The sequence below is a fragment of the Scyliorhinus torazame genome, chromosome 3, assembly GCF_047496885.1.
Source record: "Scyliorhinus torazame isolate Kashiwa2021f chromosome 3, sScyTor2.1, whole genome shotgun sequence".
Lineage (NCBI taxonomy): Eukaryota > Metazoa > Chordata > Chondrichthyes > Carcharhiniformes > Scyliorhinidae > Scyliorhinus > Scyliorhinus torazame.
Window position 1 is genome coordinate 26,622,117 of NC_092709.1, and position 16,752 is coordinate 26,638,868.

General features: G+C 53.8%; 1 protein-coding gene across 1 annotated transcript in view; it reads right to left on the reverse strand.

Moving 5' to 3' along the window:
- Positions 1-3,410, reverse strand: part of abraxas1 (abraxas 1, BRCA1 A complex subunit) — a 31,970-nt gene extending 28,560 nt beyond the window's left edge. The window contains exon 1 of the mRNA XM_072495454.1: positions 3,267-3,410. Within this exon, the coding sequence (XP_072351555.1) occupies positions 3,267-3,356 (90 nt within the window). The 5' untranslated portion in view covers positions 3,357-3,410. The remainder of the gene's footprint in view (positions 1-3,266) is intronic.
- Positions 3,411-16,752: the final 13,342 nt, after the last annotated feature.

Genomic DNA, 16,752 nt, shown 5'->3' on the forward strand with positions numbered 1-16,752 from the left:
ACCACGAGCAGTGCCACAGTGCGAACTGCAGTGGATGCAAGGTGACCAAGCATCTGTTTGAATGGCCTGAAATAACAGGTGCCTTTGGCACTGGCAAATTTCAACACAGAAAACTATCCAGGATACATGAAGACAATGTATGTGATGGAGACTGCAATTTTCAGATGTTTAGAAGGTTCTCTGTAATACGGACTGAAAAATCAAGAAACACAAAACTAAACTCAAGAACCACATTGGCAGGAAGGTGCAATTACAGTGTGTTAAGTTTACACAGGGATCTCTGACAAAAGGTCTTAATTTAAAAAAAAATAATTTAGAGTACCCAATTCTTTTTTTTCCCCAATTGAGGGGCAATTTAGCGTGGGCAATACACCTCCCCTGCACATCTTTAGGTTGTGGGGGTGATACACATGCAGGCACGGGGAGAATGTGCAAACTCCACACGGACAGTGACCCGGGACAAAAGGTCTTAACCTGAAATGTCAACTCTCTCTCCACAGATGCTGCCAGACCTGCCGACTGCTTCCAGCATTTTCTGTTTTAATTTCAGATCTCCAGGATCCACAATATTTTGCTTTCAGTTCCCATCATAAATATGGACAAATCTACAATATAAAGGATTGCCAGAGTACAGGTACAAATAAATGCAAGAATCCGGAAGGTTTTTTCCACATTTTCAACAAATGCATATTAACCCATTAACAAATTTGTGAGAATCGATCATTCAAAGTTGAAATTATTTGTTTAGATTTTGTATTTGTCCGAATATTTTTAAATTTTAATACTCTTCTAGAAAACAGCTTCCGTTTCTCTGTTTAATACTCCTTAATGTGCCAAAAACATTTTTTGTCTATTTACTCTTCTTTTTAAAAACTAAGCTCATAATTAGACTTAACCCCTTCAAAATATGAACATTTAATTTATAGCCTACATTTTATTCTCATAGAAATTCTATTCCACTTAAGTATTCTACCTTTGCTCAATTAATTAATTCATACTGCTTTTTATATTGTAATTTATTTGTTTCATAGGAACTTACAACATAGGATTTCATGATTTCTCACACGTGCTATATACAACAGCCTTGGATTATTTAAGTTAACGCTCCAACTATTAAATTTAAATAAATATTCATTTACTACTACTCTTCACCCAATGCTTTAAAGTTGGTCCACTAAATCTGCCCCATTCCAGTCATCTACTTATTTGCTCATAGAACATAGTGCAGAAGGAGGCCATTCGGCCCATCGAGTCTGCACCAACCCACTTAAGCCCTCACTTCCTCCCTATCCCCGTAACCCAATAACCTTCCCTAACCTTTTTGGACACGAAGGGCAATTTAGCCCTTAGTCCACCTAACCTGCACGTCTTTGGACTGTAGGAGGAAACCGGAGCACCCGGAAACACGGGGAGAACGTGCAATCTCCTCACACAGAGTGACCCACCTAACCTGCACGTCTTTGGACTGTAGGAGGAAACCGGAGCACCCGGAGACACGGGGAGAACATGCAAACTCCTCACACAGAGTGACCCAGCGGGGAATCGAACCTGGGACCCTGGCGCTGTGAATCCAGTGCTATCCACTTGTGCTACCTCCAATGATAATACAATTCATGATAATACAATTCATATTAATGAGCCTTCATACTACCACACCAGGTCTAGACTTCATTCGAGAAGACAAAACTAGTGAGGGAAGCCAGAATTAAAGATTTTATTTTAAGAATTGTTTCCAGCTTGGGAGTTTCTTTTGCTCCCAAGACCCAGAAGATGTTTTGATTTTAGTCCACTGCTGACTCAATAACACAGTTCACAGGGGAGTTTTCAGCCTTGCAGTGATCCTGCAACACTGGCTTTGCAGCAAATATTTTTTAAGATGCATTTTTAAAAATATCAGAGGTGGAACAAGTGGTCAGCATAAATCAGATGTTGAAGAAAAGTGGAATAACTTTCAAAACAACTCAGCACGGGCAGCACAAGTGGCTAGCACTGTGGCGTCACAGCGCCAGGGTCCCAGGTTCGAGTCCCCGCTGGGTCACTGTCTGTGCGGAGTCGGCACATTCTCCCGTGTCTGCGTGGGTTTCCTCCGGGTGCTCCGGTTTCCTCCCACAGTCCAAGGACGTGCAGGTTAGGTGGATTGGCCATGCTAAAATTGCCCTTAAGTGTCCAGAAAGGTTAGGAGGGGTTATTGGGTTATGGGGATAGGGTGGAAGTGAGGGCTTAGGTGGATCAGTGCAGACTCAATGGGCCGAATGGCCTCCTTCTGCACTGTATGTTCTATGTTCTAACTCAGGTCCCAAAGGTGGGTACTAGATTTCTCCAGAAAGGATGAGACTTGAGAGGTTCGCCAAGACATTTGGAAAGCATTGAATGATTGCAACGGTGCTGATGTTTGGATATAGGCTGCTATTGGTTAAAACAATTTGACAAAGCAGACCCAGGCAACTGCTCACTTCACAGCTGGACAGCAATGGTAGAGAAAATCTGGTTCACTAATGGGAAGGAATCCACCGTCCTTACCTAGTCTGGCATAAATGTGAGCCACAACAATGTGGTTGACTCTTAACTGAGCTCTGAAATGGTCGAGCAAGCCACACAGATCAAGGGCAAGGAGGAATGGGCAACTAACTTAAACATCTACCCTTTTACACCAAGCTTTTGTCATCTGCTCTAATATGGCAATAAGAGTCTCAGTGGCATACTTTGTCTTTGCAATGCCCAAGAAGGACCATGGAGAAAGTTGAATGACATTCAAGGCACTATACAAAGCAAGTTGTTACTGAAGATCCACCTGACTGCTCTTCAAGACTTGGGGAGGAGACACAGAGGGGGGGGGGGGGGGGGGGGGGGTGAGAGGTGGGTATGGAGGGTGAGGTGGGTACAGAGGATGAGGGGGCATGGGGCACATAGGGGGTCATTGGGGGAGAAAGGGGTTCGGGTGAGGGAGCATGGGGTGGGGGGTGAGTGAGCATAGGGGGAATGGGGGGTGAGGGGGCAGAGTTCGCTCGCCCACCCCACCAAGGCCTATGGGGTGGTCGTCACTGTTCCCCCACAAGAAAGAGGGGTCGTCCCAAAGTGGGTCGTCATCCCACATGCCCACAGCTCGGGGGTCGGGTCGCCTTCCCACCCAAGACCCAGAAGAGGGGGTGGGGAGATCGCGCCCCCCCCCTCACTTTCCCTCCCGAGGCCCGGTTCCTCTAGGGCCGGTTTTGCCGCCGGGGATGCTGCAAGCTGTCGGCCTGTCCGGTCCGCTCCGGCCTACTCACCGTGTCCGAGTCGGCACTGAGGTGCTGGAAGGCGAGGGAGCCGAACAGGAAGCCGGACATGGCACCACCGGCCTCCTCGCCAGCCGCCATGCCAATCTGAGACCGGGGCGCCGCGATCGGGCGCGCGCCCCCGCCACGCGAGGACGTGCGCCCTCCCGCCTGCTATTGCCCAACGTGCGCGTTCGCCTGGTCAATGCGCACTCCGCAGCTGCAGCGCCCCCTCTGGCTCTTTCCTGCTCCACCCTGACAGCTCCTCGCCCATCGCCTCAATCTGTAGCAACAGCTTCCACACTGGGTGCAGGGCTTCTCCCCTCCGTTACATTGGGGCAACCTGTCCCTTCGCCTCTGGGTCAGTCCGTGAAACCCAGTCTGAGGTCCACAATCCACTACGTGGAAAGGTTAACCAGATTTCACTCATGCATTTCACTCAAATGCTCCATTCTTTAAAATGGGTTTGCCATCCTATCTCAGGAAACTAAGGACATTTGGCATGTCCACATTGACTCTTACCAACTTTTACAGATGCACCCTAGGAAGTATCCTATCTGTCTGCATCACAGCCCCGTATGGCAACTGCTCGGCCCAAGACTGTAAGAAGTTATGGAGTCGTGAACACAGCCCACTCCATCAGACAAGCCCACCTCCCACCCATTGACTCAGTCTACACCAACCCCTGCCTTGGGAAAGCAGGCAGCATAATCAAAGACACCTCCCACCTGATTATTCTCTCTTCCAACTTCTTCCGTCAGGCAGAAGATACGAAAGTCTGAGAACACGCACTAACAGATTCATAAACCGCTTCATCCCCACTGTTACCAGATTCCTAAATGACCCACTTATGGACTGATCTGATATCTTCACACACCTTCTCTACTGAGTAGTACTAGACTCCTGTATGCTTCACTCGATGCCTGTGTCTATGTATTTACACTGTGTATTTATGTATGCCCTATGTATTTTTTTCATGTATGGAATGATCTGTCTGGACTGTACACAGAACAATGCTTTGCACAAACAAATCCCATCCCTATCTCATTGAATAGATCTAGCCCCTGGATATTGGTTAGATCTACCTCCTGGACTTCCGGTTGCGGCGATGCGGAACTAAGCCGCACATTTCGGAGGATCCTGCTAGAACGGACTTTTGGGCTCTCCAGAGGAGCCACAATGAAAATTTTTCGACGACTTCCCGTGTGGGAAGGTGAGAGCAAGGTCCCCCTTCCATAGTATATGGACTGGACCAGAAGTGGAGCGGTATAAAAAGCGGCTTTGGAGCAGCGAAAGAAACGAGGGAGAAAAAACAAGATGGCGGAGGGCGGAGATCGAGCAGCATGGGGGCCGGAGCAGCAGGAGTTTCTCAGGTGCTGCGTGGAGGAGCTTAAGAAAGAGGTGCTGGCGCCACTGCTGACGGCGATCGAGGGGCTGAAGGAGACCCAGAAGGCCCAAGGGGTAGAGTTCTGAGAGGTGCGGGAAAAAGCCACCGAGAACGAGTACGAGATCTTGGGCCTGGCGGTGAAGATGGAGGCGCACGAGGCGCTGCACAAGAGGTGGGCCGAAAGATTCGAGGACCTGGAGAACAGGTCGAGGAGGAAGAATCTTCGGATTCTGGGTCTCCCTGAAGGGGTGGGGGGGGGCCGATGCCGGGGCATATGTGAGCACGATGCTCCATTCTCTGATGGGTGCGGAGGCCTCTCCGAGTCCTCTCGAGCTAGATGGGGCTCATCGGGTCCTGGCGAGGTGACCCAAGGCCAATGAGTGGTGAGGTTTCATCGTTTCGTGGACAGAGAGTGTGTCCTGAGATGGGCCAAGAAGGAGCAGAGCAGCAGGTGGGCGAATGCGGTGATCCGAATCTATCAGGACTGGAGTACGGAGGTGGCAAAGAAGAGAGCTGGTTTTAATCGGGCCAAGGCGGTGCTGCATAGGAAGGGGGTGAGATTCGGAATGCTGCAGCCAGCGCGATTGTGGGTCACATTTCAGGATCGACACCACTACTTTGAAACGCCTGAAGAGGCTTGGACCTTCATACAAACTGAAAAGTTGGACTCAAACTGAGGGTCTGTGGTTGTGGGGGGGATGTCGGTTGTACACAGGGTTTTAACTATGCGTAAGGAATGTTCCACGGGTGGGGCGATGGATGGGGATGGGGTAAGAGATCTGATCGGGAGACTGTGGGGAATGTGGGCGCCAGTGCTGTAGGGAGGGGAGGCCCGGGGATGGGGGAATTGGGATACGGCCGCAACAGGAGCTGCGCCAGAGTGGGTGGGGCTGGCTCAGGAAAGCGTGGGCTTTTTCCCGGGTTAGGGAAGGACGGAGGGGGGGGATAGAGGAGCGCACACCGATTGCTGGGCAGGAGGAGGAGGGGGGATTTCCACATGGGGGGGATCAACGGGAAGGCGGGGGAAGCCGGGGTCAGCAGGTGTCAGCTGACTTACGGGAGTGTTATGGGGGAGCAAAAGAGCTAGATATGGATCTAGCGGGGGGAGGGGGAAGGGGGGAGGGGGAGAGGGGGGGAAATAGTGTTGCTGCTGCATTGGCCGAGGGGGAACTGAAATCAGAAGAGGTGGTCGGGGTGGGGGTCCCCCATCTGGGGGTCTGGAGGGTGCGGGAGGTGCGGGCACGGGACTGGCCTAAAACAGGAGATGGCTAGTTGGCAGGGGGTTGGGGGGGGGGGGGAAGCCCCCCAATCCACCGGCTGATAATGTGGAATGTGAGGGGCCTGAATGGGCCGGTTAAGAGGGCCCGAGTGTTCGCGCACTTAAAGGGACTGAAGGCAGACGTGGTATGCTTCAGGAGACACATTTGAAGGTGGCAGACCAGGTCAGGTTAAGAAAGGGATGGGTAGGACAGGTACTCCATTCGGGGCAGGATGCAAAGAATAGAGGGGTGGCAATACTGGTGGGGAAGGGGGTGTCGTTTGAGGCCAAGAATATAGTAGTGGACAATGGAGGTCGATACGTGCTGGTGAGCGGTAGGCTGCAGGGGGCGTGGGTGGTATTGGTAAACGTCTACGCCCCGAACTGGGACGATGCTGGATTTATGAAGCGTATGTTGGGGCGCATTCCGGACCTGGAGTTAGGAAGCTTGATAATCGGGGGGGGATTTTAACACGGTGTTGGACCCAGCATTAGATCGTTCCAGATCTAGGACGGGGAAGAGGCCGGCTGCGGCCAAGGTGCTTAGAGGGTTTATGGACCAGATGGGGGGAGTGAATCCGTGGAGATTTGCCAGGCCCCTGGCCAGGGAATTTTCTTATTTCTTCCACGTACACAAAGCCTACTCCCGGATAGATTTTTTTGTTCTGAGCAGGGCGCTGATCCCGAAAGTGGAGGGAACGGAGTATTCGGCCATAGCCATCTCAGACCACGCCCCGCACTGGGTGGACTGGAGTTGGGAGAGGAGAGGGACCAACGCCCACTGTGGCGTTTGGATGTGGGATTACTGGCAGATGAGGAGGTGTGCTGGCGGGTACGGGGGTGCATTGAAAGGTATTTGGAGGCCAACGACAACGGGGAAGTGCAGGTGGGGGTAGTATGGGAGGCGCTGAAGGCGGTGGTCAGGGGAGAGTTAATCTCCGTCAGGGCTCACAGGGAGAAGAGAGAGGGCAGGGAAAGGGAGAGGTTAGTGGGGGAGATTTTAAGGGTGGAGTGGAGATATGCAGAGGCCCCTGAAGAGGGACTACTTAGGGAGAGGCGAAGTCTCCAGACGGAATTCGACCTGTTGACCACAGGGAAGGCAGAGGCACAGTGGAGGAAAGTACAGGGGGCGACGTATGAGTATGGGGAGAAGGCGAGCCGGATGATGGCACATCAGCTCCGTAAGAGGATGGCAGAGAGGGAGATAGGTGGAGTCAAGGATGGCAAGGGAACTATGGTGCGGAGTACGGTGAAAGTAAATGAGGCATTTAAGGTCTTCTATGAGGAGCTGTACAGATCTCAGCCCCCAGCGGGGGAAGAGGGGATGCGCCAATTACTGGACCAACTGAGGTTCCCGAGGGTGGAGGAGCAGGAGGTGGCTGGTTTGGGGGCGCCAATTGGGTTGGAGGAGCTGATTAAAGGACTGGGGAGCATGCAGGCGGGGAAGGCCCCGGGATCAGATGGGTTCCTGGTTGAGTTTTACAGGAAGTACGCGGACCTGTTAGCCCCGTTGCTAGTGAGGACTTTCAATGAGGCAAGGGAGGGGGGGGACCCTGCCCCCGACAATGTCCGGGGCGATGATCTCTTTGATCCAGAAGCGGGATAAGGACCCACTGCAATGTGGGTCGTATAGGCCGATTTCGCTCCTTAATGTGGATGCTAAGTTGCTGGCAAAAGTGCTGGCTACGAGGATTGAGGACTGTGTCCCGGGGGTGATTCACGAGGACCAGACGGGATTTGTAAAGGGCCGGCAGCTAAACACTAATGTACGGAGGCTCCTAAACGTGATTATGATGCCATCGGTGGAGGGAGAGGCGGAGATAGTGGCAGCTATGGACGCGGAGAAGGCCTTTGACCGAGTAGAGTGGGAGTATCTCTGGGAAGTGTTGCGGAGGTTTGGGTTTGGGGAGGGGTTTATCAGTTGGGTTAAGCTCCTATATAGAGCCCCGGTGGCAAGTGTGGTTACGAATCGGCGGAGGTCGGAGTATTTTCGGCTGTATCGAGGGACAAGACAGGGGTGCCCCCTGTCCCCCCTGTTGTTTGCTTTAGCAATTGAACCTTTGGCCATGGCATTAAGGGAGTCCAGGAAATGGAGGGGGGTGGTCCGAGGGGGAGAGGAGCATCGAGTGTCGCTGTATGCAGACGACCTGTTGCTGTATGTGGTGGATCCAATGGAGCGGATGATGGAGGTCATGCAGATCCTAGGGGAGTTTGGGGACTTCTCGGGCTATAAGCTCAATGTAGGGAAAAGTGAGCTCTTCGTGGTGCATCCAGGGGACCAGGGAAGAGGGATAGATGACCTACCGTTGAGGAGGGCGGAAAGGAGCTTTCGGTACTTGGGGATCCGAGTAGCTAGGAGTTGGGGGGCCCTGCATAAACTTAACTTGACGCGGCTGGTGGAGCAGATGGAGGAGGACTTCAAACGATGGGATATGTTGCCACTCTCGCTAGCGGGCAGGGTACAGTCGATTAAAATGATGGTCCTCCTGAGGTTTCTTTTTGTGTCCCAGTGCCTTCCTATTATGATCACCAAGGCCTTTTTTAAGAGGGTAGGCAGGAGCATCATGGGTTTTGTGTGGGCAAACAAGACCCCGAGGGTAAGGAGGGGGTTTCTGTAGCATAGTAGGGACAGAGGAGGGCTGGCGTTGCCGAATCTGGGTGGCTACTATTGGGCAGCCAACGTGGTGATGATCCATAAGTGGGTGATGGAGGGAGAGGGGCCGGCATGGAAGAGGTTGGAGATGGCGTCCTGCAAAGGAACGAGCTGGGGACGCTGGTGACGGCACTGCTGCCGCTCTCGCCGACAAGGTACACCACGAGTCCGGTGGTGGCGGCAACGCTAAAGATCTGGGGGCAATGGAGACGACACGGGGTGCAATGGGAGCCTCGGTGTGGTCCCCGATCAGAGATAACCATCAGTTTGTCCCAGGAAGGATGGATGGGGGGTTTCAGAGCTGCCATCAGGCAGGGATTAGACGAATGGGGGACCTGTTCATCGATGGAACGTTTGCGAGCCTAGGGGCGCTGGAGGAGAAGTTTGGGCTACCCCCCGGGAAACGCTTTCAGGTACATGAAAGTGAGGGCGTTTGTGAGGCAACAGGTGAGGGAATTCCCGTTGCTCCCGGCACAGGGGATTCAGGACAGGGTGATTTTGGGTGTATGGGTCGGAGAGGGCAAGTTGTCGGCGATATATCAGGAGATGAAAGAAGAGGAGGAGGCTTTGGTAGAGGAGCTGAAGGGCAAATGGGAGGAGGAGTTGGAGGAGGAGATTGAAGAGGGTCTGTGGGCTGCTGCCCTAAGAAGGGTTAATTCCTCTTCCTCGTGTGCCAGGCTTAGCCTGATACAGTTTAAGGTTATTCACGGAGCGCATATGCAGGGGCGAGGCTGAGTAGGTTCTTTGGGGTGGAGGACAGATGTGGGAGGTGCTCAGGAAGCCCGGCGAATCACGCCCATATGTTCTGGTCGTGCCCGGCACTGGATGGGTTCTGGAGGGGTTCCGAGGACTATGTCTAAGGTGCTGAAAGTCCAGGTCAAGCCAAGTTGGGGGCTAGCACTATTTGGAATGACGGACGAGCCGGGAGTACAGAAGGCGAAAGAGGCCGGTATCCTAGCCTTTGCGTCCCTAGTAGCCCGGCGGAGGTTCTTGCTATTGTGGAAAGACGCGAAGCCCCCCAGTGTGGAAGCCTGGATAAATGACATGGCAGGGTTCATCAAGCTGGAGAGGATAAAGTTTGCCTTGAGAGGGTCTGCGCAGGGGTTCTTCCGGCGGTGGCAAACGTTCATAGACTATCTCGCGGAGCGTTAGATGGAGGTCGGTCAGCAGCAGCAGCAACCCAGGGAGGGGGGGTGGGAGGTGGGGGGGGGAGGGGGGGGGGGGGCGTCTCTTTCCGGGGGGGGTATGAGGGTGGGCGGGGAAAGGGGTTTTTCCTAGGGGCACTTGAGAAAGGAAAAACATAAACATATGGGAAAGTCAATATGTGCGGAAGGAACCCATTGTACAAGTTCTGTATTATGTTGGATTGATATGTTTATGTCTTGTTCTGTTACTTTTCTTTTCTTTTTTGTTACGGGGGGGGGGTGGTTTGAATGGCTGAAAATTTTTGTTGAAAAATTCTGAATAAACATATTTTTTAAAAAAAGATCTACCTCCTGGGTACTGGGTAGATCAACCTCCTGGTTACTGGTTAGACCTAACTCCTATATTCTGGGTAAATCAATATTCTGGATACTACCATTCCACAAAATTTCCTTCATTATCATTTATTTTTTTCCCCTTCTCCTTAAGTGAAAGTACTGTCTGCAACCCTCAGCTCGGTAAGTGTCCAGGATTCTTCTTGTGCCAGCCCAGCTATCCGATTCTAACCTTACTCTACATCCACCTAACTGCACGTTCCAGCAACGGATAGTTAGGTGGTTCGCGACAAGACCAATTTTCTCTGCAAAACAAGAACACAAAAAGGAAATACTGAGCGGGTCCAGCAGCTTTCCTCTCCTCTCAATCACAGTGATACGCAGGTTTGTTGAACTTGCATTATGTCTTCAGTCCTCCGCTGTGAATCCACCTCCATTATGGCTGTTGGAGCCCTCAGCAAAGTCCATCCCATTTTCTGCACTTCTTGCCCTCACTCGTTTCCTTTCCTCCCAGAAGCAGGCCCTTGCTTTCCACCCCTCCCACTTCTACATTGAATGGATCATTCTCTGCCATTTTCGACCATCCCAAATAAGGGGCGGGATTCTCCGAGCCCGCGCCAGGTTGGAGAATTGCCGGGGAGGTGCGCGGATCCCACCACGCCGCTCCGATGCCGGGCCATCGGAGAATCGGCGCCAATCACGCCGGCATGGTCGCCGCGGTGCCGGATGTGGGCCATTGAAACCGGCCCCCGCGGCAATTCTCCGCGCTCGACGGGCCGAATGCCCGCCGAGTTTTGCCAAGTCCCGCCGGCGTCGTTCGCGTGTGGTCCTACCCGATGGGAAATCGACGTTCTGGCTGTGGGGAGCCATCCTGGTGGGGAGCCAACTCTGGGGGGGGGGCCTCTACAGTGGCCAGGCCCGCGATCAGGGGCCACCGATTGGCGGGTGGGCTCATTACGGCGGGGGGCCTATGTCCCTATGCGCCGGGCCCTTGTAGGTCTCCGCCATATTGCCCGGGGCGCCGGCATGGAGATGGCTGTGGTGCGCATGCGCAGACCCGCGCCGGCCATGTTGCGCATGTGCGGACCCGTGCTGGCCATGTTGCGCATGTGCGGACCCGCGCTGGCCATGTTGCATATGTGTGGACCCCCGCCGGCTGTGGCGTGCGTGTGCGGAACCGCGGCGGCTGTGGCACGCATGCGCAGACCCGCGCTGGCCATGTTACGCATGTGCGGACCCGCGCTGGCCATGTTGCGCATGTGCGGACCCACGCTGGCCATGTTACGCATGCGCAGACCCACGCCGGCCATGTTGCGCATGTGCGGACCCGCGCCGGCTGTGGTGCGCATGCGCAGACCCACGCCGGCCATGTTGCGCATGCGCAGACCCGCGGCGGCCATGTTGCGTATGTGTGGACCCGCGCCGGCTGTGGCGTGCATGTGTGGAACCGCACCGGCCATGTTGCACATGTGCGGACCCACGCCGGCTTCGGCGCGCATGCGCGGACCCACGGCGGCCGTAGCGCCAGTTTTCGGCGCCGGAGCAGCGTACAGCGGATTTTGGAGAATCCCGGCCAAGATGTTCCCACCAAACACATCAGTCTCCCACAAGAACGCAAGATTACAAGAATTAGGAGCAGGAGTAGACCATTTTGTCCTTCAAGTCTGCACAACCAAAGGGCTTTGTTCTCTCCAGGACACCATTCTTCCATCATCAACTCCTGACATCTTCACTTGCAAGCCTGTAACATCCACCCTTTCACCTTTTCCTTTCCCGCTGTTCAGACCCTCAAACACACCTTCCTGTTAGGACAACATTATACTTGCACTTCTAATTTAATACACTATATTTGGAGTCTCCTTTAAATGGGGACAATAAAACACAAACTGGGTGATCACTTCACTGAACAGCTTCATTCGGTCCAAAAGCACAACCCTAAGCTTCACTTGCCACGTTAATTCCCCATCCCATTTTCATTCTCTGCTCTTCGATTCCCACAATGAAAGCACCCTATCTTTCTACTCGGTATTTTACAGCCAGCCTCCTGTCCTTAACATCGAGGATAACAACTTTTAATCTGACCCATTGCTCCCACTTCCTCTCGGTCAGCAAAGGTTGCTAATAGAGGATGGCTGCACCAGAGAAACTGGGAGTGGAGAAGGTGGGGTTTACTGCTTTGATGCAGATCACCTCATGAGCACATTGTGGCGGGCCCGCTCGGCCACCTGTAAAAGCTGCGGCAAAAAGGGGCAATACGCAGCGTGTGCCAGTCCTGTGGGGTTGCCGCTATCTCCGGGGAACAAACGGGACCACGGGCTCAACCCCCCCAGCGACCCACGGGTGGCCAACGGGCGCCGCCATTTTGGACCCCGGACACCACGAGGGGGGACGGGCGCCACCATCATCCTACCCACGGGCCACGTGCGATCCATGGGAGCGGCCATTTTGTCCATCCCCGGCAACGTGCGATCCATGGGAGCGGCCATTTTGTCCACCCCCGGCAGCATGCGATCCATGGACGCCGCCATCTTGGCTGACAGGCAAGGAACTCAGCGTGGACGGCTCCACACTGCCTGAAGACAACGATCTGATGCACCAACCACGTTTGGCATCGGTGACCCTCGACCAGTCGCGGCCCCGGACGCTCCAGACGACAACGACAAAGGTGCTGGTGAACGGGCACGAGATGCTGTGTTTGATCGACTCGGGGAGCACGGAGAGTTTTATTCATCCGGACACGGTAAGACGCTGTTCCCTGGTAATTCGGCCAAGCACCCAAAAAAATTTCCTGGCGGCGGGGTCCCACTCCATTGCAATCAAAGGGTTCTGCATCGCAAACCTAACGGTGCAGGGGAGAGAGTTCAAAAATTACCGGCTGTATGTCCTCCCCAACTCTGCGCTCCCACTCTCCTGGGGTTGGACTTCCAATGCAACCTCCAGAGCTTAACATTTAAATTTGCCGGCCCTATACCCCCACTGACTATCTGCGGCCTCGCAACACTCAAGGTCGAACCGCCCTCCTTGTTTGCGAACCTCACCCCGGATTGCAAGCCCGTCGCCACTAGGAGCAGACGGTACAGCACCCAGGACCGGACGTTTATCAGGTCCGAAGTCCAGCGGCTGCTGAAGGAAGGCATAATCCAGGCCAGCAATAGTCCCTGGAGAGCACATGTGGTAGTAGTGAAGACAGGGGAGAAGCAGAGGATGGTCGTAGACTACAGTCAGACCATCAACAGGTACACGCAGCTAGATGCGTACCCTCTTTCCCGCATATCCAACATGGTCAATCGGATTGCACAGTACAAGGTCTTCTCCACTGTGGACCTTAAGTCCGCCTACCACCAGATCCCCGTTCGCCCCGGTGACCGCAAGTACACTGCCTTCGAAGCAGACAGACGGCAATACCACTACTTAAGGGTTCCATTCGGCGTCACGAACGGAGTCTCGGTCTTCCAACGGGAGATGGACCGAATGGTTGACCAGCACGGTTTACGGGCCACGTTCCCGTATCTCGACAACGTCACCATCTGCGGCCACGACCAGCAGGACCACGATGCCAACCTCCGCAAATTCCTCCAGACCACTAACGCCCTCAACCTCACCTACAACAAGGAAAAATGCGTGTTCAGCACCGACCGTCTAGCCATCTTGGGCTAGGTAGTGCGTAATGGAGTGATAGGCCCCGACCCTGAACAAATGCGCCCCCTCATGGAATTCCCTCTTCCCCACTGTGCCAAAGCCCTGAAACGCTGCCTGGGCTTCTTTTCTTATTACGCCCAGTGGGTCCCCCAGTACGCAGACAAGGCCCGCCCACTAATCCAGTCCACTACTTTTCCCCTGTCGACAGAGGCCCGCCAGGCCTTCAGCCGCATCAAAGCGGATATCGCAAAGGCCACGATGCGCGCCATCGACGAGTCCCTCCCCTTCCAAGTCGAGAGCGAACGCATCCGACGTAGCTCTGGCGGCCACTCTCAACCAAGCGGGTAGGCCCGTGGCCTTTTTCTCCCGGACCCTCCACGCTTCTGAAATCCGCCACTCCTCAGTAGAAAAGGAGGCCCAAGCCATAGTGGAAGCTGTGCGACATTGGAGGCATTACCTGGCCGGTAGGAGATTCACTCTCCTCACTGACCAACGGTCGGTAGCCTTCATGTTCGATAATGCACAGCGGGGCAAGATAAAGAACGACAAGATCCTGCGGTGGAGGATAGAACTCTCCACCTACAACTATGAGATCTTGTACCGTCCCGGAAAGCTGAACGAGCCGTCCGATGCCCTATCTCGCGGCACATGTGCCAACGCGCAAGTGGACCGCCTCCAAGCCCTCCACGAGGACCTCTGCCACCCGGGGGTCACTCGCTTCTACCACTTTATAAAGGCCCGCAACCTCCCGTACTCCGTCGAGGAGGTCCAAACAGTCACCAGGAACTGCCAAATCTGCGCAGAATGCAAACGGCATTTTTTCAGGCCAGATAGAGCGCACCTGATAAAAGCTTCCCGTCCCTTTGAACACCTCAGTCTGGATTTCAAAGGCCCCCTCCCCTCCACCGATCGCAACACGTACTTTCTTAACGTCGTTGACGAATACTCCCGTTTCCCTATCGCCATCCCCTGCCCCGACATAACCGCGGCCACGGTCATTAAAGCCCTCTGCACCACCTTTACCCTGTTGGGTTTCCCCGCCTACATCCATAGCGATAGGGGGTCCTCCTTCATGAGTGACGAGCTGCGTCAATTCCTGCTCAGCAAGGGCATAGCCTCGAGCAGGACTACCAGCTACAACCCCCGGGGGAACGAGCAGGTAGAGAGGGAGAATGATCGGTCTGGAAGACCGTCCTACTGGCCCTACAGTCTAGGAGTCTCCCAACTTCCCGCTGACAGGAAGTCCTCCTGGATGCCCTTCATTCTTTCCGGTCCCTGCTGTGCACCACCACGAACCAAATGCCGCACAAGCGCCTCCTTGTCTTCCCTAGGAAGTCCGCTTCTGGAACGTCACTTCCGACCTGGCTGGCAGCCCCGGGACCCATCCTGCTCCGGAAACATGTGCGGGCGCACAAATCAGACCCACTGGTGGAAAAGGTACATCTACTCCACGCCAACCCGCAGTACGCCTACGTGGCGTTCCCAGACGGCCGACAGGACACGGTCTCTCTGCGGGACCTGTAAGGAAGCAGAGAGGGACAGCGCGATGCTCCCAGAGTCGACCGGACCTGAGCCAGCACCACCACCACCACCACCACCACCCGGGCTGAGACGATCGGAGAGGGCGACCAGAGCACCATCTCGACTCATCGAGTCGACTTAAGATGTATATAATTCAGTGGCCCAGTAAAGCGGCATTGTTGTAAATAGTTAACGCTGCAAATCGGGTAAAATGTGAATAATTCAGTGGCCCAGTAAAAGCGGCATGGTTGTATATAGTTCAATGGTTAAGGCACCGACCCTGTAAACCCCGACCACCATACCACCCACCACCCCGCCGGGTTCATTTTTAACAAGGGGAGAATGTGGTGGTATGTATTAGGGGTAATACGGTACACCATGAATGCCGAGGAGCTATTGGAGGACAGATGCTGGGTCCCGATTGGATCTGCCGCCTACTGGGCTCCACCCAGATAGACGGGGTATAAGAACCCGGTTTACTCCCCGCAGCTGTATCTGTGACTGAGCTGTTGGGGAACGAGTCTGAACAAGTTTGCTCAATAAAGCCTCGATTGAAGTTCTCTATGTCTCGCCTCGTGTGTGATCGATGGTCCTACACACATGGCTGGGGTGATTGCGGCGGGGGGGGGGGGGGGGGGGGGGGGGCGGAGAGTGCCCGCACTTTGGGATCTATCCACCTTCTGTCGCACCTTCTTTTTGCCAAATTTTTCATGCCTCACTCCCCATTTTTCTGAAATGATTTACACTCCCTCATCTTTTATTTCTATTATTGGCTCCTTTGGATGTTGTGCTACCATCCCTTCTGTCATTTGATAATTTCTCCCACCACCCTATCACTGGCCTTATGTTCCTTCCTGCCCCCTCTCCCTACTCTGAATAGGGTGGGAATGGAAGGACACGGACTCTGCGAGTGCAGATGGTTTTAGTTTAGGCAGATACCATGGTCGGCACAGGCTTGGAGAGCTGAAGGGCCTATTCCTGAGCTGTATTGTTCTTTGTTCTTTCTTTTCTCCGCTCTCTTTAGCTCTGCACTTTTACTTAAAAGTTGTCATCTCTGTTGTGTTCCAATCATCATGAAAGATTAACGATTGAGTTTTGGAGATGTGATACTAGGGAGCAAGGAGGTTTAAAACAACAAAGCTTTATCTCTTCTGTGTGTTACCTCTTTTTTAAAAATTGAGAGTACCCAATTCATTTTTCCCAATTAAGGGGCAATTTAGCACGGCAAATCCACTTACCCTGCACATCTTTGGGTTGTGGGGGCGAAACCCATGCAAACAGGGGCTGGTTTAGCACAGTGGGCTAAACAGCTGGCTTGTAATGCAGAACAAGGCAGCAGCACGGTTCAATTCCCGTACCGGCCTCCCCGAACAGGCACCGGAATGTGGCGACCAGGGGTTTTCACAGGAACTTCATTGAAGCCTACGTGTGACGATAAGCGATTATTATTATTATTAACACGGGGAGAATGTGCAAACTCCACACGGCCAGTGACCCAGAGCCGGGATTGAACCTGGGACCTCGGTGCCGTGAGGCGCCACCGTGGTGCCCAACTGTGTGTT